This window comes from Psittacula echo (genome assembly GCF_963264785.1).
Source record: "Psittacula echo genome assembly, chromosome: 11".
Lineage (NCBI taxonomy): Eukaryota > Metazoa > Chordata > Aves > Psittaciformes > Psittacidae > Psittacula > Psittacula echo.
Genome location: NC_137746.1, coordinates 14,461,401 through 14,482,153, shown reverse-complemented (window position 1 = coordinate 14,482,153; position 20,753 = coordinate 14,461,401). Strand labels below are relative to the sequence as shown.

The 20,753-nt window shown below is 51.8% G+C and overlaps 1 protein-coding gene across 1 annotated transcript; it reads right to left on the bottom strand.

The window, feature by feature from the left end:
* Window positions 1–456: 456 nt before the first annotated feature.
* On the bottom strand, window positions 457–19,365 carry LOC308225792 (uncharacterized protein; the record flags this gene model as incomplete). The annotated part of the gene is made up of 7 exons (XM_080626935.1): window positions 457–513; window positions 4,055–6,498; window positions 8,765–8,931; window positions 10,027–10,106; window positions 11,828–14,488; window positions 14,663–14,776; window positions 16,924–19,365. 7 exons carry the CDS (start codon window positions 19,363–19,365, stop codon window positions 457–459), a joined length of 7,965 nt encoding a protein of 2,654 aa, XP_080483061.1.
* Between the last annotated feature and the right edge of the window lie 1,388 nt (window positions 19,366–20,753).

The following is a 20,753-nucleotide window of genomic DNA, read 5'->3' as shown; positions in this document are numbered from 1 at the left end:
GGTCTCCTGTCTTTTTTGCAACACTGTAAAACTGGCAGGTCTCCTTCTGACCTTCTTATAATTGGCAGAATTATGAAAATATGATGGCCTATAATTCTGACTTTCTCATAATCCTAGAATCATGAAATCACAGAATGGTTTGAGTTGGAAGGAAATTTAAAACTCATCCAGTTCCAAACCCCTGCCATGGACAGGGTCATCTACCACTAGACCAGGTTGCTCCAAGCCCTGTCCAACCTGACCTTGAATACTTCCAGTGATGGGACGTCCACAGCTTCCCTGGCCAACTTATGGCCAGCATTTCACCACTCATAGTAAAGAATTTCTTCTTGATATCTAACCTAAATTCACTCTCTTTCAGTTTAAAGCCATTCTCCCTTGTCCTATCATTACATACCCTTGTAAAAAGTCCCTCTTTGGATTCCCTGTAGCCACCTTTAGGCACTGGGACCTGCTCTATGGTCTCCCAGGAGCCTCCTCTTCCCCAGGCTGAACAGCCCCATCTCTCTCAGCCTGTGAGAGAATAACAAGCAGAAACCAATCATGAGAGGATGATGTTCTACCCTCACTCCAAAAATGGAAGTACATTCAGCTTCTTAACACCATTCTCAGAAGAAACAGAAGGACTCAAAAGCACATAAATGATAAATGGCCAAAATAAAAGAGGAGCAGTAATGCAACAGAGGTTGGATCATTCAACTCTCCACTTAGAGGGAAACTCCTTCTCTCTGTTACACACATTGTTGTGCAGAAATGAGACAGCTACCCAGTTCATGTTGACATCTATTTCCCCTGACAATAACAGAACACAAAGGCACCCTCGCATCTCCTGCCTGTCACGCCAGCTAGAGCATGTGAAAGAGGCAATAACACAGGGTGCACTGCTAAACAAATCTATGCTTTTGTGTACAAGTGAACTAACACATGTAGGAAACCAAGAAAAGAAAACCAAAACCATAAATCAGACAAGCAAGGCAAGGAAGCTTTAGAAGGGAAAGTGCTGTCAAAGAATCTCACCAGGAATTCTTGGTCTTTGCTGTGAAATTCATCCCTGGGAGCACCTGGATGTTATTGCTATCTCAGGCTCCACATGTGGGCTTAAAGCCTTCCTCTGGATTACAAAGTGTGTGGGGGTCATTTTAAGAAATAGTCAACTCTCAGAAGTTGTTTTCTACTCTGCAGCCTTCTCAGCTCTCACAGATATGAAGCCATAAGAATAAGCGCCATATCATGGATCCTCTCTCCAGCTCAGTTCTCAGAGAAAATACAACAGATTCTCTTTTAGCTTCTGCTTCATTTTCCTCTTGTCTTTGGTGGATGAAATAAGTATTTGCAGTAAAACAACATGCACAAAAAAACCAGTGCCTGAAAAAAAGTGTTACAGCTGTGAAGAAAATCTACATTGTAATGTTACAGGGAGATACAGATAGAAAATGGAGATTTCACAGAGGAATTATAAGCTACTCTGTTCATGCATCATCCTTCTATGTGCTGAGTTACCGCACGAATGCTCTACTACCATTGCCTTTCAGGAAAGGGAAACCAGGATCTCACAAAAAAATGGCACAGGCCTTAGCACCAGGCTGGAAATCAAAGTGTTGCCATGACAATATCACACTGACCCACCTATTTTCCAGGTTCAAAGCCAACCTCTCAACCTCCTTGCTCTGCAGAATTTTAAGCATGTCATCCACAGGTGAATAAGCCTGTAATTCTGTGACATCTCGGGAAAACAGAGGTATATCAAAGCCTTTGTTTTTGCAGATTAAATTCTCCTAGGTATGGATGGGATCTGCTCCCCAGAGCAACAACTATAAGAGAACCTTTAATGTTTTAAGGGTTATCAGCCACAATGAGGCACAGTTTTAAATCTGGATGACAAACAAGGCAAGAATGGGAAGCCTGCAGATGTGCAGGCATCAAAGCTTAGTATTTCAGAGTAGGTACAGAAGAGAGGGATCCAGTTGGGAAAAAGCCCACAGGAGCTCACACTGCTGACAGCAGCCACATTCCCTCCAGTCTATTTCTTTCGACAATAAAAAAGAAGTAAATGCATGGAACCATGACTGTGGGCCTCGTATAACAATGAGGACAAACTGAACTTTTACACTCATCTCTACATGTTTTAGACATTTCAAGTGATATCATAGCAAACCTTTTCACCTGCCCCAGCTCTAGACAAACAGAATTTATTAACCTGACCAAACATTAGGCAACAGAAAAGAAAAATAGAAGAACAGAAAACAAACAGAAAAATACCTTTGCATGCATTCAATGAAAGCAAAGTTGCACATGCAACTTTTCCCTACTGAGAACATCAATTACAACACAGATGCATGCAGAGAGATTTCTCTGCCCATCACACAACTCGGAAGCAATGTGAAATGTTCTTCAGTATATAAGCCACATGTGACTCTGATAAAGACACAGTTGTCAAAGTATCAGCTCAAAGACACCATCATACTTCTTTATCAAATGGGAAACATGGAAGACGCACAACTCTCAAAGCTTAAAGTAAAAGTGTATATCTATGGCCAAAACTGATAATGCAATAGGAAAGAAACTGATGAACCCACAACTTCTCTGGCTGCAGTACATGCAAGGTGATATATAAAAGTAAGACACCTTTAGAATAATTTTCTGTAGACCAGTAATACACCCTGGGAATCAAGACAACAGATGACATGTCTCCACCAATACCTCCACACACATAGCACTTCTTAGTCTCTCCTGAAACCCTGTTACAGTTAATATTGTTGTCATTGATCTTCACCATTTGCAGACAGACTTCATTGAAAGGAAACCTGCACAGACAACTTCTCCTTACCATGGATAATATTTGACTTCTCACCAGGTACATTTGGCAAGCAAGAGCATTTCTTTCACAAATAATTTAAGGAAACATGTCTATAAAGTGTTACCTAAACAAACAAGCAAGGCAAGAAAGTAAAATATGTAAATCTGAAAGTACCACAGTATACTTTTCTAGATTATGACACTTGATTGGACTAGATGATCTTTTGAGGTCCCTTCCAATCTCTAGCATACTGTGATACTGTGATACTTAGATTAAGTTTATAATGAAGTTATTTAGTGAGTAATGAAAACACTTGCCAGAAATACATAATTCAGCTTTTAACAAAGAATAACACAATATCCTACCAACATGTATTAAGAACTTCCCAGGGCTCCCCACAGAGCTGGAATAGCAGGTTTTGTAGCAGACATTCTTTGGGGAGAAAAGAAGTCACATTAAAACTAGGAAAAAACAGGTCACACTGTAATACTGCAGATGGGCACTGGTTATAGAAACGAGCAACCCATGCCTCTTCTGCATTCAAAAGCCCCTTACACATAGCTTCCAGGATTCTTTAACCCTTCACAAGAAGCATATGATATCCAAGGGCCATAACTTGTCTTCCAGTAAATATTTTATGAGAAGACAAAACTCACATTGCAGTTGGTCACTGAATAAGGAAAGGATCAAATCTGATCTCTTTAGTCCTTCACAGCCCCACACAGACACCTCCCACGACACTCCTCTCGAATCCTTCACAACTATCATGCTGTACTTTGACATTAATATTTACTAGCATATGACACATAAAGGGCAGTTAACGGCACCATTTCTCTATAAACATGCAACACCATCACGCAGGGACACATAGACCAGCACTATATTTTCATCTCTGGACACACTATCTACTCATGAAACTTCAAAGTTTAAAAGAAACTGAGACATGGTCCTACAGGAGAGGCCGGATCACTGAACAACACGAAACGCACTGAAGATGTGGTGAAAGAAAATCTCATCCAAGGAAAGTCAAGCTGGCAGCAGGATCACTCCTGCTTTTCTCACCTGCTGAGAACTTAAGCAATGACCCCACGTTCACTTCCCGGGAGCAAAACCACCAACACCTAGCACGGGACTGAGCCTTCCTCGACCTAACAAATCCCAGCACAGCACACAAAACAAGAAAACCGACGGGAAAAGACCAGAGAAGCGTCAGGGGAAAAGAAGAGGCCTGAATAATGGCTTCTGAGAGGAACTCACCGTAGGAGCGACGGGGTCCAAGCTACGAACAGCAGCAGGGTCCTCCCCGAGCAGCGGCGAGGGCTCGTCGGGCCCCGGCCGGGCCGGCAGGGTGTCGCAGCAGCTGCCGGACGACAAGCGGAGATGGCTCTTGCGCGAGTCGGCGGTGAGAGACACCTCGTGCGAGTAGGAGTGCAGGAAGGCGCGCACGCCGTCGATGCCCACGAACTGAGAGGCCGGGACGCCGCGCAAGGCACAGCTGCCCGACGCCGCCAGCAGCTGCGAGCGGCGCCAGCGACGCAGGCGAAGCACCAGAAGCAGCAGCAGGAAAGCGAGGAAGAGGCAGGACACGGCCGCCACGGCCAGCACCAGCCAGCGCGTGAGGCTGGCGGCCGGCTCGCCCGGCGCCGCCGCCGCGCTGCCCAGCTCCGAGAGCAGCTCGGCCACGCTCTCGGCCAGCACCACCGTCAGCGTGGCCGTGGCCGACAGCGCCGGCCGCCCGTGGTCCTTCACCACCACCACCAGGCTCTGCCGCGCCGCGTCGCGGGCCAGCGGGAAGCGCGCCGTGCGCACCTCGCCGCTGTGCAGCCCCACGCGGAACAGCCCCGGCTCCGTCGCCTTGGCCAGCTCGTACGACAGCCACGCGTTCTGCCCCGCGTCCGCGTCCACCGCCACCACCTTGGCCACCAGCGCCCCGGGCTCCGCCGACCGCGGCGCCAGCTCCACGCCTGCCCAGCCCGACACCGCCGCAGAAGGCGCCGCCGCCGGCGGGTAAAGCACCTGCGGCGCGTTGTCGTTCTCGTCCACGATCTCCAGCAGCACCGACACGTTGCTGCTCAGCGCCGGCACGCCGCCGTCCTCCGCCCACACCCACAGCCGCACCTCGCGCACCTCCTCGTAGTCGAACGAGCGCAGCGCGTACAGCGCGCCCGTCTCCGCCTGCACCGACACGTAGGACGAGAGAGGCGAGCCCCGCACCCGCCCCTCCGACAGCCGGTACCGCACGCGCGCGTTCTGGCCCCAGTCTGTGTCCGACGCTCGCACCGTCAGCACCAGCGCGCCCGCCGCATTGTTCTCGGCCAGCCGGGCGCTGTAGTGCGCCTCCGCGAACACCGGCGCGTTGTCGTTCACGTCCAGCACTCGCAGTGCCAGCACAGCGCTGCTCTCCTTCGGCGGGGTCCCACCGTCCACCGCCCGCACGGTCAGGTTGTACTCCGACACCTTCTCGCGGTCCAGATCTCCCGCCGTTACCAAGCGGTAGTAGTCTTCAAATGACTTCTCCAGGCGGAACGGCAGACTCTCACCGATGCTGCACCGCACCTGGCCGTTCGCCCCCGAGTCCCTGTCCTGCATGTGCAGCAGAGCCACCACTGTCCCCGGCTGCGCGTCCTCAGAGATCTCGCTCAATGCTGACGACACTGTCAGTTCGGGCGGGTTGTCATTAACGTCTGTCACAGTGATCGCGACATTGCTCGTGTCGAAAAGGCCCCCGCCATCATGTCCCTGCACCTGCACTTTGTAGGAGTCGCCTTCCTCAAAGTCCAAGCTCTGCACCAACGTGAGCGTTCCCGTTTCTGAGTCCAGATGGAAAATCTTCGAGGCTTTCTCAGTGATTTTCGTCAACGAGTATTTCACGTGTCCGTTCAGACCCTCGTCGGCGTCAGAGGCAGTGAGGGTAACGAGGACTGAGCCCATAGGCACGTCCTCTGCCACACGCACCGTGTACTCCGCCTGGCTGAACACGGGCGCGTTGTCGTTGGCGTCCAGCACCACCACGCGGATCCGCGCCGTGCCCGTTCGCGCAGGCTCTCCGCCATCGCTCGCCCTCAGCATCAGCTCGTGAAAAGCCGCCTCCTCCCTGTCCAGCGCTTTCGCCAGCACCAGCTCGGGACGCTGATCGCCGCCGGGGCTCGCCTGCACGGCCAGGGAGAAGTGTTCGTCGCCGCTCAGCTCGTAGCGCTGCAAGGAATTCCACCCCAAATCCGGGTCGTGAGCCTCTGCCAGGAGAAACCGGGACCCCGTGGCTGTTGTCTCGCTCATTCTCAGTTCTTTTTCTGCTTCTCGGAAGCTGGGCGCATTGTCGTTAATGTCCGTGATCTCTACTTCGATTTTATAAACCTGCATTTCCCCCTCCACTATCACCTCACAGCGCAGCATGCATTGCTGCACGCTTTCACACAGCTGCTCCCTGTCTATCCTCTCCGCCGTCACCAAATGTCCCGTCTTCCCGTGCAGGGCGAAATACTGCGTCCTACCTCTGTCCAAGACGCGGACGCCGCTATCGCGGAGCGCCGGCAGCTCCAGCCCCAGGTCCTTAGCCAAGTCGCCCACAAACGAGCCCTTGGGCAGCTCCTCCGGAACCGAGTAGCGCAGCTGTCCCCGCGCCGCGTCCCACGCCGCCACCAGGACGGTCCACAGCAGGGCTCGCTTCCACCGGCCCCATTGCCTCCCCGCCCTGCTCATCTCTGCCGCGGACCTACCGGCCTCTCATCCCTACAGACAGCTCCCCGCCGCCGACAGCTGTTCCGGCTCCTTCTCTGGCTGTTGCACTGGTTCCCAGCTCGGGTTGTCTCTGCCGACCGCTGCCGCAGGCCCCTCCACCTTGCTGCAACACAGCTCCCACCGCGGGGACGTTCGCAGACCGCCCAGCCTCGGAGACAGCCAGCGAGGGAGCTGATCCGCAGCGGGCGGGGCTGCTGGCAGCTCTCTGGGCCTTCCTCTCGCTCCTCCTCGCTTCTCGGTCAACAGCGGCACCCGCAGCCTCCTCCCGGCACTACAGGCATCCAGCACTGCCCACCCGGCTTTATTCACGGCCGGCTCGCGGGGACGGCGCAGGCGACACGGAACTATCCGCGGGTCCTGGCCAACGGTGATGTCCTGCCTCATCTGCTCTCTTCCATGATCCTCGCGGTGACACCGGCCATGCACAAATAACACTTCTCCCGTTGCTCGGCTACTTCTACTGCACGGAAACTTTTTTTTTTCCTCAGGATGATATTTTACAGTCATAAATTTCTCTTCACATGATATGCAGCTTATTACCAGCCAATCTGTCCACAGGTACAACCTCTCTCACCAGTTGGAGTCTGACATTACGGGTCACACTTAGGACTTGGGGATCCATTCTAGAGTAACTCAGCAGCAGCCAGCAGTGTGCACACATTCTCTGTTGGGATCCATTAAGAAAAGTAACATCTCTATCGCACATAGCACACCCTTAGCATTAAACCCAGAGAAATCACCTGGAATTTTCTGGGGGGAAAGGGATAGAAAAGAAGCCAGGTTCAGAAAAACAGCCACCGATTTTCTGTTTTAGATTCCATTCCTCGGTAGAAAAAACAGATGAGGAACGGTAAAGAAGACGGAACTGACACTCAGAATGGAAGACAAACCATGAATAACCTCACAAAGAAAATAAAGAAATTAAGCTCAGGAAAATTAGCCCATCCCACTACTGCTGCCATTTCTGCAGCAGCCCTGCACCAAAATACAGGAGGGCACATCACTGAAGGGAGAAACATTCATTAGTGACTTTCATGAAGCCACACACGTTTCCTTTGGGAGTCTAGCACTGAAACTGCATTAACCAAGGCTTTTTTGTTAAGTTGCCAACCAAGTCTAAGTCCGTAGCTCTGGAAATAAACAATCTGGAAGGAAAATTCCCAAACATTAAGCATCGACCCCAGTTTCCTGTCCCATTCTGTAGAGTTAGGGGATCTCATCCTGCACAATGATGATCTGCCTTCACTGTTACTCAATCATTACACCTCAGAAAACATAATCTTCGTGGTCAGAAGTTCTCAGCTGAACTTGCAACCGATGCCTAGCCAGGAAGTGCCACCACTGTCTGCCTGCTCTGAATGGAAGGGGCTTACCCCATTCCTTAATTCCTTCATGTACACATGGACCAGCACTTCTCATTCCCACAACTAGGGCATCCACGTCAAAAAACACTGAGTTCAGAAAGGCCCTTCAGCATATAATGCATCCCTTCTTACCCATTACTAAAACACACCACTTTAAAGAGATCAAGTTTTGTAGAGGAAACTTCTTAGCTGACCCTGATTGTATGACAAAGTGCCGTCACTAATGTCCTGCTCTGAGTGGAAAATAAAAAAAAAGACAATTTTTCTGGTTTATGAACATCCAGCATCAGCGGAGCTCATTACATCTAGGAGGTTCACCTCATATGTACCATTATGTGCAGCGCATAGTTGAAGAGCAAGAGCCTCCCCACTGAGTCGTAAGGATCCCCCTTCACCATTACTTATAACATTCCAGACAACATAAGCTTTGCAGAGAAAACTGAGCACAGCTGGGTCATGCTGAGCATCTCATCAACCAACACCCAATAAGTTTTTCTACTCAGGGCTTCTCTCATCCATTCTCCAACCTCCCTACAATTAGGGAGGCCATGTTGTCTCTCACCAATCACCTCCTGATTTTCCATGTGCTTTAGTGAGATTTCCTGGATTATCTGCTCCATTGATCTTAATGGGCATAGCAATGCCTGCTCTCATGTCTGCTCTCCTGAAGTCCAGGGTAGCCAACTTGCTGTGGGCCCTCCTCACCATGTAAGGATCTCAGACTCCAGCATTTCATGGTCACTGCAGCCATGGCTGCCCTCGGGCTTCACATTCCCCACCAGCCCCTCTTTGTTGGTGAGGACAAGGTCCAGCATAGGCCTTCTTATCAATGGCTACTCTGTCACTTGGAGGAGAAAGTTATCACCGATGCCTTCCAGGAACCTCCTGCGTTGCTTATGCCCTTGCTGTGTTGTCCCCACAATGATATCAGGGTGGTTGAAATCCCCCATGAGGACCAGTGCTTGTGAACATGAAGCTGCTTCTATCTTTCTGTAGAAGTCCTCATCATCTTGGTCTTCATCTTTGGGCAGCCTGCAACAGACCCCCACTTCAGCAAGAGAAAAGATGAACAGAAATCTCCTTACCATGGATGATATTTGACTTCTCACCATGTTTATGCAACAAACAAGAGCATTTCTTCCAGTGAAAATTTAAAGAAACATGTCTATGAAAGTCTTCCTCTTTACAGCTTTAAACACAAAAGGCATGTAGGGGAAAAGCAATAACATTTCTCATTTTCCACACACATTATCAGAGATAGCATCCCCCGTTCAGCTAATCCAAAGAAGGCAAGAAATTAACACATGCAGAAAGGAAGGGATCACAGCATGCTCTTCTACATTATGGCACTTAAAGAAGGTATATAATCCAGGTATTCAGTAGGCAATAGAAAGACTGTTGCCTCCTCTCAAAGCTCCTGTTACGACACATTTCATAAGTACATAATTCAGCTGTTAATAAGAATGCCACAACAACCCACCAGCACAAAAGAGGCTCCCCATACAGCTGGAATAACATGTCTTCTAGCAAACATTCTTTTGGAAGACGAAACTCTCAATGCATGATATTACAGCTGGGCACTGAATAGAGAATGAATCAAACCGTGTCTCTAATGCCCTTCAACAACCCCTCAAGCACAGCTCCACAAACTCTCCCCTCCAACCCTTCACAACTTGAGTTCTTTGACCCTCATCATTTGCAAGCACATGACATCCAGGGGACAGTTGCCCAGACCACTTCTCTTCCCTGTGCAATATCATCATGGCACAGCCTTCATATCAATATCTAATCACAATATTTAGGATTCTCTTTCATCTTCATAATAGGCAGACATTGTTAGGGAAACAGTTGTTACCCAGACCCATTCCTCCCCAGCTACACACAAAGTTCACAACGTAGACAAATGCAAAGACATTTCATTACTCACCACATGATCATGGAGAAACACAAAGGTTGAGAAGATTAGAAAAAATGAGCACCAAAGTTATACCCGAGGTTGTTACTAATCCATATATCAAGAGAACCTCACACAAGTCAAGCACAGTTGTGGTTGAGAAGACACAGAGAAACAGTGCCTGTACAAATTAACCCATCCTACCTGGACTACCGTTTCTGTAGAAGCCTTACCCCAAAACATGGCTGACACTCTTATCCTTCATCAGGGAGGAACACCCATAACTGCCCCTTTCGTTGAGAAACCATGTATACTTCAGAAAAGAAAAATCTCCAACATGAAGCATCAAGCCCATTTGCCCAACCGCATCATGTAGAGTTCGAGGATTTCATTCTAAATATTAAGGATCCGTTAATGACTCATAACATTTCAGACAATAGAAGCCTCATAGAAAATACTCCTCAGGTGAGCCTGAATGTGTGATGAACTAAAACAAAAGGCTCACCACACCTCTACCATTTTGAAGAGCCATCACTGACCACCTGCCCTGACTGTAAATGAAAATATGTTTGTTGGGTTGTTTTTTTTTTTTTTTTTTTTTTTGCCTTGTGAGCATCCAGCATCAGCAGAGCTCATTTCATCTAAGACCTCATCACAGGACTAATGTTTTATTTAGCACAAGCTGAATGGCAGGAACCTCCAGCAGAGCCTATGTATGTGATGGCTATTGACACTGGACCTGTTTACAGGGTCTCAGCTTTTCTCAAGCCACTCCCTTTGTAAACCCTGAGGTGATCCTGTCCAGACAGAAATAAGAGACCTTCCATGGTTCTGCTACATTTACCACAATGGAACAATAGGTTGCGCTTAAACTTAGGACTTGGGGTTCTGTTCTAGAGTAACTCAGCAGCAGGCAGGGATGTACACACAATCTTTGTCGGGGGTCATTAGAAGAAAAAAACCCAAAACCCAGCAGAAAGCGTTAAAGACACGTTAAACATAACGTTAAACAGAGTACAGCTCTTTAGAGTGTTACAAAAAGAAAACAGGCTATGACATACAAAACACAACTTTTTTTTTTTTTTTTTTTTTTGAGATCAGATTAAGCAACATAACTCCCGTTTAAAAAAGACAGATGAAGAAAGGCAGAAAAGGAGGGTACCAAAAAAATTAGAAATAACTGCACATATAACTCAGAGAAATAATGCATGGACAAAATTAAGCTGCCATTTCTGCATCAATCTTCCCTCGAAATATGAAAGGGCACATGGCAGAGATGGAGGATCCATATGTTGCTTTTCGACTCATGGAGCCACATGCACTTTCCCTATGGGAGTCCAACACCGCAACAGCATTAACAAAGGGGGTTATGTTCAGCTGTCACGCAGGCACAAGCCAATCGCTTTGGGAAAAAGCAATCAGGGAGGAAAAATTTTCTACACCAAATGTCAACCTTATTTTCCCGACCCTGCCATGCTGATTTCGCGGATCTTATTCTGCACAGCGAGAATCCACCTTTACCATTACATTTCCTGAACACAAGGTTCATAGAAAACACTTCTTAGCTGAAGCTAAGCCTACAACCACCACGAAGTGAAACCACAAGCTGCCTGACTCCAAATGAGAGTCTTCTTGTTCCTTCTTTCCTTCATGGACTCATGGAGCAGCACTTCCCATTCCTCCACCCAGCGAAAACCGGCAGAAAAACCACAGAGGTTCAGAAAGAAAGAAAGATCATCAGAACACAAAGGGTTTCTCTGAACCATGATTAAAGCATACTGTTTTCTAAAGTGCAAGTTTTGTAGAGAAAATTTCTCCGCTGAAACTCAACTCGTGATGAACATAGACGTACCATCATCAACTTATTACTAACAGTGGAAAACTAAACAAACGAAAGAGAAAAAGCCACGAGGCAGCGCTCGTGGAAACGGAGATCAGCACGAGGACTCTTCACGCAGGCAGGGCAATGACGAATAACAGCACAGAGTTGACTCGGCAAAGAGTCCGAGACAAGGACATCACGGGCTTACATACCTGCTGTGCGTCGGGCTTCGCGGGCGGCTCTCCAGCTCCAGCGCTAGTGGTCAGGCTCCGCTCTCCACAGGACTCCCCACCTAGAAGCTCCTCCACGGGCAGCGGCGGCGGTGGCCATGCGGTCTCGACGATTGCGCGCCCGGGCGCCACGCGCAGGTTGTAGGAGTAGGGCAAGGTGCCCTCGCAGAAGTCGGCCGGGAAGGCGGCGCCGGTCCCTGCCCCAGGGAAGCTCTGCGCACCCAGGCAGCGCAGCACGGCGGGCGGCGCGGCGCGGCGGCCCCTTGCCAGCACGGCCAGCGCCACGCTCAGCAGGAAGAGCGCGGACAGGAGAGCCAGCGCCAGCACGAGGGAGAACTGCAGATCCGCCGCCGAGTCGGCGCCCGCCGCACCCTCGCTCAACTCCGGCAGCGCCTCCTGCAAGCTCTCGGCCAGCACCACGTGCAGCGTGGCTGTGGCCGACAGCGCCGGCTGCCCGTGGTCCTTCACCACAGCCACGAGCCTCTGCTTCGCCGCGTCCCTCTCCGACACGGCCCGCGCCGTGCGCACCTCGCCGCTGTGCAGCCCCACGCGGAACAACGCCGGCTCCGGTGCCTGCACCAGCTCGTACGACAGCCAGGCGTTGCGCCCCGCATCCGCGTCCACCGCCACCACCTTGGCCACCAGGTACCCGGCCTTGGCGGACCGCGGAACCACCTCGAACGGGGCCGCGGCCGCTGCTGCGGCCGGCACGGGCCACAGCACCCGCGGCGCGTTGTCATTGCGGTCTAACACGAAGACGCGCACCGTCGCCGTCGAGCTCCGTGCAGGTTCCCCGCCGTCCTGCGCCCGCACCACCACCGCGAACTCGCGGCACTGCTCGTAGTCGAAGGAGCGCTGCGCGTACACAGCGCCGCTCTGCGCCTCCACCGACACGTACGGCGCCGCGCCCGCGCTGCCTCTCTCCAACGAGTAGCTCACGCGCCCGTTGCTGCCTGCGTCCACGTCTCGCGCGCTCACGTGCAGCACTAGCGCCCCCGCCGCGTTGTTCTCCTCCACGTAGGCGCTGTAGGCGGCCTCCTCGAACACCGGCGCGTTGTCGTTCACGTCCGACACCTCCAGCACCAGCGCCGTGCTGCTCGATAGCGCTGGGCTGCCTCCGTCCCTGGCCGTAATGGTGATATTGTAAACAGAGACCTTTTCTCTGTCCAAGGCGCTGGCTATTATGAGTTTATAGGTGTTCCCTGATGACGATTCTAGTCTGAAAGGCATACCGCCGTCAATGTGGCAGTTCACTTTTCCGTTATCTCCCGAGTCTCTGTCGCGGACATTGATCACAGCTACAACTGTGCCGGGGACCGAGTCTTCGGGTATAGGGTTCAAGATAGGCAGGAGGGAAAGTGTTGGTGCGTTGTCGTTCGCATCTAGAATGTTTATGTGGACTTTGGCGTGAGCGCTCAGTCCGCCCCCGTCCTTGCCTTCAACACTCACTTCATAGTATTTTCCTTCTTCATAATCTAAGGGGCCTGTTACCTTCACGTCTCCTGTCCTCGAGTCTAGAGTGAAGAGCTGGCGAGCACCGTTTGCAATGTCACTGAAAGTGTACATAATTTCTGCATTTGTACCTTCGTCTCTATCGGTAGCTTTCACCTGAAAAGCTAAAGAGCCCTCTGGCAGGTTTTCCAGAAGTTGAACCTTGTAGACCTCTTTGGTGAATACCGGCGGGTTGTCATTTGCATCGGTCACAGAAATATTAATCTGGGCGGTCCCGGATCGGACTGGATTCCCACTATCCACCGCCGTCAATATCAAATGGTGATTTCTCTGTTTTTCTCTATCTAAGCTTTTCTCCAATACCAGTTCCGCATATTTTGTCCCGTCAGGACTCTCTCTTACTACAAGGGAAAAGAGCGGGTTGGGGGTAATTTGATAGTTTTGTAATGAGTTAGTTCCGATGTCGGGATCTCTGCCACTGCCCAGGGGGAACCTGGCCCCAGGAGCGGTGGACTCGATCATTTCTATGTCAACAAATTCTCTGTCAAACTGCGGAGCATTGTCATTGATATCCTGGATAGTAATGCCCACATGAAAGATATTGAAAGGGTTTTCCACGACAGCCTCCAAATTGAGGACACAGGGTGACACGGCCCCGCAGATGTTCTCTCGATCTATCCTCTCCTTTACCCGCAGATTTCCACTCTCTTCCCCGAGATTGAAGTATTGCTTTTCGTCACCAGAGACTATCCGCAGCTTGCGTGCCGGCAGCTCCACAGGGCTCAGGCCCAGGTCCCGTGCCAGCGGCCCCACCAGTGAGCCTCTGCCCAGTTCCTCGGGGATGGCGTAGCGGAGTCGCTCCTGCGCCGCCCGGCAGCACAGCGGCAGCAGCGTGACCAGTAGCACGATCCATCCGGTGGCTGCCCGGCCCTGCGCTGTTGGTCTCACCTCCATCCTCCGCTTCGCTGAAAAGGATTCTGCAGACGACTTTAAATTAGGCTTTCCGAGCAGCTGAATCAGTACCCGAAAAAATAAATATAGGAAATCCCTGTTGCCGGGCGCAGGACGGGTTGAGTCGGGCTGTTCCTGTTCTCCGCCCCCGGCAGAGCGGCACTGCAGATCGGAGCCGGGGAGGGGCCAACTGCTGAGCGGCTTCTCCGACTTGGCCAACAGTGACACCGTGAGTCCGTACTGGAGAACCGCAAGGACCGAAAGGGAGAGAACACTCCAAGGTGCTGCCACGCACATCCTATTATCGGACTCACACCCGGGTGGGAAAACATAAATGTCAGCAACGCGAAATACAAAACTTGTACTTGTGCTGAAAGGGTGCATCTAGGAATTCCCGTTGCCTGAATTCCTTACACTTGCAAGTCTTTCGCAGCCCAAATCCTCCACCATTGCTGGATGTGAGGCAAGGTCTCTAGCTCTGATCTCCAAGGTGCTGCACAGGGTATCCCTGCTGCCACCTCCTGCCCACTGTGAAAGAAGTGGCAGGATGGGATGAACGCTGAAGCCCGGGAATCCCAGACCCTGATTACACCACAGGACTCACACCAGAACCACCAGAGCAGTCTCTTTTGACATTCCATGCCCCGCATCACCATTTCAGTACAATTCAATCCAATCCCGAATTTATTATATCTCTCTGACAAACCACATCCTTACCTCCTAAGCCGGCCATTACTGCAGTGGGTCTCAAACCTTAAGAATATTTCCTGGCAAATGTCGACGGCGGTTACCATTGCTTGAACAAATTCTTGGCAATGAAGCCAAGAGAAAATAGATCCCTCACAAATAGGCATTGTATCTCATCTGTACATTAAAACCTCGTCTCACTTACCGTGAAGAAAAACAAACAAAAGGAAAATGAACAAACAACCCACGTAACCGAAGGAAGGTTGTATCACCATAGCTCCTTATACATAAGACAAGGAAAAGCTAGAAAAGTCTCCACATTACCTACACCAGTCAGCGTGAAGACCTCCTCCCCTTCTCAGTAAAGTGTTAGAAAATGTGTTTTACTGCTGACTCTGGCCACTTAGCCAAAAGAGAACTCCTTCTCTTCCAGCTACACTTATACATAACTCACGGTGACAAATTAATAACCTATCTGAACGAGAAGGTGGTTTTAATGTGTCAGGAGTCAAGTGGTAGCAAACAGGTGAGCATCTTTACACGAGGTCAAGGGAAGGATATAGATATTTGTATAGGGACCTCGGGACTCCGCACACACCGAGGCACACAGCCTTCCACCCTCCCCCTCCCCCCCCCAACCCCACAGCTGTTTCAAGCGGAGATTGATGTCTCCTAGTTCCAGGATTTTCTCTTCCCCCTTGTGCCTGGGTCTGCGGGACACAACACAGTTAAGCCCCAGAAGGTCGACAGCTAAGAACCAGCCTGCATCAGCGAGGGAAACACTTTCTTCTCGCATGCATATTCCATGTAAGTTTGTGTCTGACGGATGTCAGCAAAAGGGGTAATTTCCACAAGGTTAGTTTATGTGTGGCATATTTTGTGTCTCAGTTTACATTCTCACCACACACAAAAGCACCAGTCACAATGTTTTAGCAAGATCTAGAATCACCACAAAAAAACGCTGTGCAGATTTGCACCATGAGCCTTACAGTACGATTTTCTCTCGACTTGAAAACAGTAATTTTTGTGACACGAGTTCATTTTGTTTCCCATGCAACGATACAATGTATCACGAACTTAAATAAGAGCGACATTGATTCTATGCCTGAAGTCCAAAAATCCTATCCAGGCCATGCTGAAAGATCAGTAAAGAAAGAAATAAGGCAAGCCGCTTCCAAGACAGCCTCTTTGGTAGACTTGCTTTCAGAACAGAATGGTGTGCTTGGCAGGAAAAACAAGTTTTAATAATATAAGAAAACCAAGAAATAAAATGATTTTTATTCTCAAAAAAACCCCTCGCATTCTGAAAATAGACACAAGACAGTCTGTGATAAATCATAATTTGTTTTAAAATATTTTAAATCCGTGTTCTAGTAAATATACTCTATTTTAATTGCACACTAATTGATAACATCATTTATATCGAATCCAAAGGTTAAGTCACAAAACCTAGCATTGGGAAAAAATCAGAGGGATTTTTCTCCATGTAATACGAATCAACTCATAGAACTTTGTGTGTCCTTAAATGAGATTAACTAATCTGTTAGACGTAGATTTCCAAGTAACCTGGGATTTCAAAGTTGATGGCTTTGGGAATGCAAGGTGGACCAATTCTACTAACATATGAGAGCTGATAGAGCACAGCAATGAAATTCTGGGAACTGCGTACTTAAAAGTGTGTAAACAATTTCAAGGAAGTGCCAGAGGAAGCCCTAGACTGAAATCTCCTTGTGCATCTGCACATGCAATGGAACCTTCCAGCCTTAGAGAAAGCTAGATGTGATGAGATCCGACTAGCCGGTAGAGAACATGGCACATAAAATACACAGAGCAGACTCAGCGCACTTGAGATGACGACATTAAAAAGCCACCTACTACCGTAAAACATGATTTTCAAAACTGGGAACAGTGCAGTTTGAAATGTCAGTGGACACCCTAAGAATTCTAAAGCACCTGCACACAGAAGAAGGTTAAAAGAATTAACTCACCTGAAAGCAAACTTGGCCATCATTCCCGTCAACGTGATCTCCGGGAGGGACGAGATCACCCGAAGCCTCAGAAGGCGGCCGGACCGGGAGGGTGTCGCAGCAGCTGCCGGACGACAAGCGGAGATGGCTCTTGCGCGAGTCGGCGGTGAGAGACACCTCGTGCGAGTAGGAGTGCAGGAAGGCGCGCACGCCGTCGATGCCCACGAACTGAGAGGCCGGGACGCCGCGCAAGGCACAGCTGCCCGACGTCGTCGGCAGCTGCGAGCGGCGCCAGCGCCGCAGGCGAAGCGCCAGCAATAGCAGCAGGAAAGCGAGGAAGAGGCAGGACACGGCCGCCACGGCCAGCACCAGCCAGCGCGTGAGGCTGGCGGCCGGCTCGCCCGGCGCCGCCGCCGCGCTGCCCAGCTCCGAGAGCAGCTCGGCCACGCTCTCGGCCAGCACCACCGTCAGCGTGGCCGTGGCCGACAGCGCCGGCCGCCCGTGGTCCTTCACCACCACCACCAGGCTCTGCCGCGCCGCGTCGCGGGCCAGCGGGAAGCGCGCCGTGCGCACCTCGCCGCTGTGCAGCCCCACGCGGAACAGCCCCGGCTCCGTCGCCTTGGCCAGCTCGTACGACAGCCACGCGTTCTGCCCCGCGTCCGCGTCCACCGCCACCACCTTGGCCACCAGCGCCCCGGGCTCCGCCGACCACGGCGCCAGCTCCACGCCTGCCCAGCCCGACACCGCCGCAGAAGGCGCCGCCGCCGGCGGGTACAGCACCTGCGGCGCGTTGTCGTTCTCGTCCACGATCTCCAGCAGCACCGACACGTTGCTGCTCAGCGCCGGCACGCCGCCGTCCTCCGCCCACACCCACAGCCGCACCTCGCGCACCTCCTCGTAGTCGAACGAGCGCAGCGCGTACAGCGCGCCCGTCTCCGCCTGCACCGACACGTAGGACGAGAGCGGCGCCCCCCGCACCCGCCCCTCCGATAGCCGATACCGCACGCGCGCGTTCTGGCCCCAGTCTGTGTCCGACGCCCGCACCGTCAGCACCAGCGCGCCCGCCGCGTTGTTCTCGGCCAGCCGGGCGTTGTAGCGCGCCTCCGCGAACACCGGCGCGTTGTCGTTCACGTCCAGCACCCGCAGTGCCAGCACAGCGCTGCTCTGCATCGCCGGCGACCCACCGTCCACCGCCCACACGGTTAGGTTGTATTCCGACACCTTCTCGCGGTCCAGCTCCCCCACCGTCAGCACACTGTAGTAGCTGCCCTGCGAGCTCTGCAGCCGGAACGGGAGGCCTCCGTCCAACGAGAACCGCACCTCGCCGTTCGTCCCCGAGTCCCTGTCCTGCACGTGTAGCAGGGCCACCACCGTTCCCGAAGGCGCGTCCTCAGAGATCTCGCTCAGCGACGATCGCACCGAAATCTCCGGGGCGTTGTCGTTGACGTCTGTCACCGTGATCACGACTTTTGCGGTATCGAAAAGGCCCCCGCTGTCCCGTGTCTGCACGTCTAGTTCGTAGGAGTCATCTTCCTCGAAGTCCAGGCTGCGCACCAAGGTGAGCTCTCCCGTGTCAGAGTCCAGCTGAAACATATCCGATGTCAGCTGCATTTCTTTCTTCAACGAATATTTCACCTGACCGTTCAGCCCCTCGTCTGTGTCGGTGGCCTTCAGGGTGACGAGGACGGAGCCCACGGGCACGTCTTCGGGCACGCGCAACGTGTACTCCTCCTGGCTGAAAACGGGTGCATTGTCGTTGGCGTCCAGCACAGCCACGCGGATCCGCGCCGTGCCCGTCCGCGCAGGCTCTCCGCCGTCGCTCGCCCTCAGCACCAGCTCGTGAAACGCCGCCTCCTCCCGGTCTAGCGCCTTCGCCAGCACCAGCTCGGGACGCCGATCCCCTCCAGGACCCGCCTGCACGACCAGCGAGAAGTGCTCGTCGCCGCTCAGCTCGTAGCGCTGCAGGGAATTCGGACCCGAGTCCGGGTCGTGAGCCCTAGCCAAGGGAAACCGCGACCCGGGGGCTGTCATCTCACTCATTGTCTCCTCCAGCTCCATTTCCTTGAAGCTGGGCGTGTTGTCGTTAACGTCTGTGATCTCCACTTCGATTTCGTAAAACTTCATTTCCTCCTCCACTATCACCTCACAGCGCAGCACGCATTTCTCCACTAGCCGGCACAGCTGCTCCCTGTCTATCCTCTCCGCCGTCACCAAATGGCCTGTTTTCCTCTGTAGGTCGAAATACTGCGTCCTACCTTTGGAGACGACTCGGACGCCGCCGTCGCGGAGCGCCGGCAGCTCCAGCCCCAGGTCCTTGGCCACGTCGCCCACGAACGAGCCCTTGGGCAGCTCCTCGGGAACCGAGTAGTGCAGCTGCCCCCACGCTGCCTTCCACGCCGCTACCAGAACAGTGCACAGCAGGGCTTGATCCCTCCGGCTCCAGCGCCTTCCTCTCTCCGCCATTGCAAAGCTCGGCAGCACTCACCGAAGCCGCTCTCTGGGCACCGCTGCCGCTGCGCTCCTCCCACTGAGCCTTCTTCCGAACAGCTCGGTTCGTGCTTCTTTCGGGCTCAGATCTTGCAGCACCCCCGCGGCTCGCTTGCCGCTGCTCCGGCGGCCGCCGCCCTCCGTTCGGCCCATCGCGAGCCAACAGCGACACTTGGAGCCGCAAACAGCAACTGCAGCGCAGCGGCACAGGTAAGCGGCTCTCCTCGCTGGCTCTCCACTTCTGCTACCCCTAATAACAGTGCTTACAGACTTACGGACATGCGTGCATTCAGGATAGTCTCTCCAACAAGTCCGACCCACTGCATTGCTTCATAGAATTATTGACTGGTAGAATAGAATCATAGAATCATAGAATGGTCTGGGTTGGAAAGGATATTTAAAGGTCAAATAGTTCCACCCCACTGTCATGGGCAGGAACACCTTTCACTAGACCAGGTTGCTCAAAGCCCCATCCAACCTGGCCTTGAATATCTTCAGGCATGGGGCATTTACCACCTTGCTGGGCAACTTGTTCTAGTGTTTCACTATCCGCATTGTAAACTTTTTCTTCCTTATGTCTAGTCTGAATCTACTCTCTTTTAGTTTAAATCTATTCATCCTTGTCCTATCACAACAGGCCCTATCAAAAAGTCTGTCCCCATCCTTCTTACAAGCTGTCCTGAATTATTGAAAGTCCACAATAAGGTACCCCCAGAGCTGGATGCGATGCTCCACATGGGGTCTCACTATGGCGGAGGACACAGGCAAAGTCATCTCCCTCGACCTGCTGGCCATGCTGCTGCTAATTCAGCCAAGGGTATGGTTGGCTTTCTTGGCTGTGAGAGTGCATCACTGGCTCATGTCCACCTTTTTAACAACCAGTACCCCCACATCCTTCTCTGCAGGGCTGCTCTCAACTCCATCATTACAGAACCTGTATTGATACTGGGAGTTGCCCCGTGTCACAGAATCAATAAACTGAGGCTAAACAAAATGTATCATTCAAATTCAATTAAAACTTCACCCGCATTAACTACAGATTCAAGATGTCACATGGATTCATCGCTAAACTGCCGATTCTTAAACTTTAGGGCCAAATGATCCAAAATGCACTATCACTCACCTAAAAATGGAGGACTCTCAACCACAAGGAGTTACCTTGGATGGTGTTGCCTCATTGGCTCAGGCAACTTCCTTGCCCCTGTGCTTGCCACCATGTGAGTTGAACAAGAGCTGAGCATGCAGGAAGTTCTCCCAGGATTTCATCAGTGGCGGGAAGCTTCTTTGGGCTTTTTCCAGGTCTTTGTCAGGGCTTTCATCAGGGCAGGTGTACCTGCCACACTCTGATCCAGGTGCAGGATTTT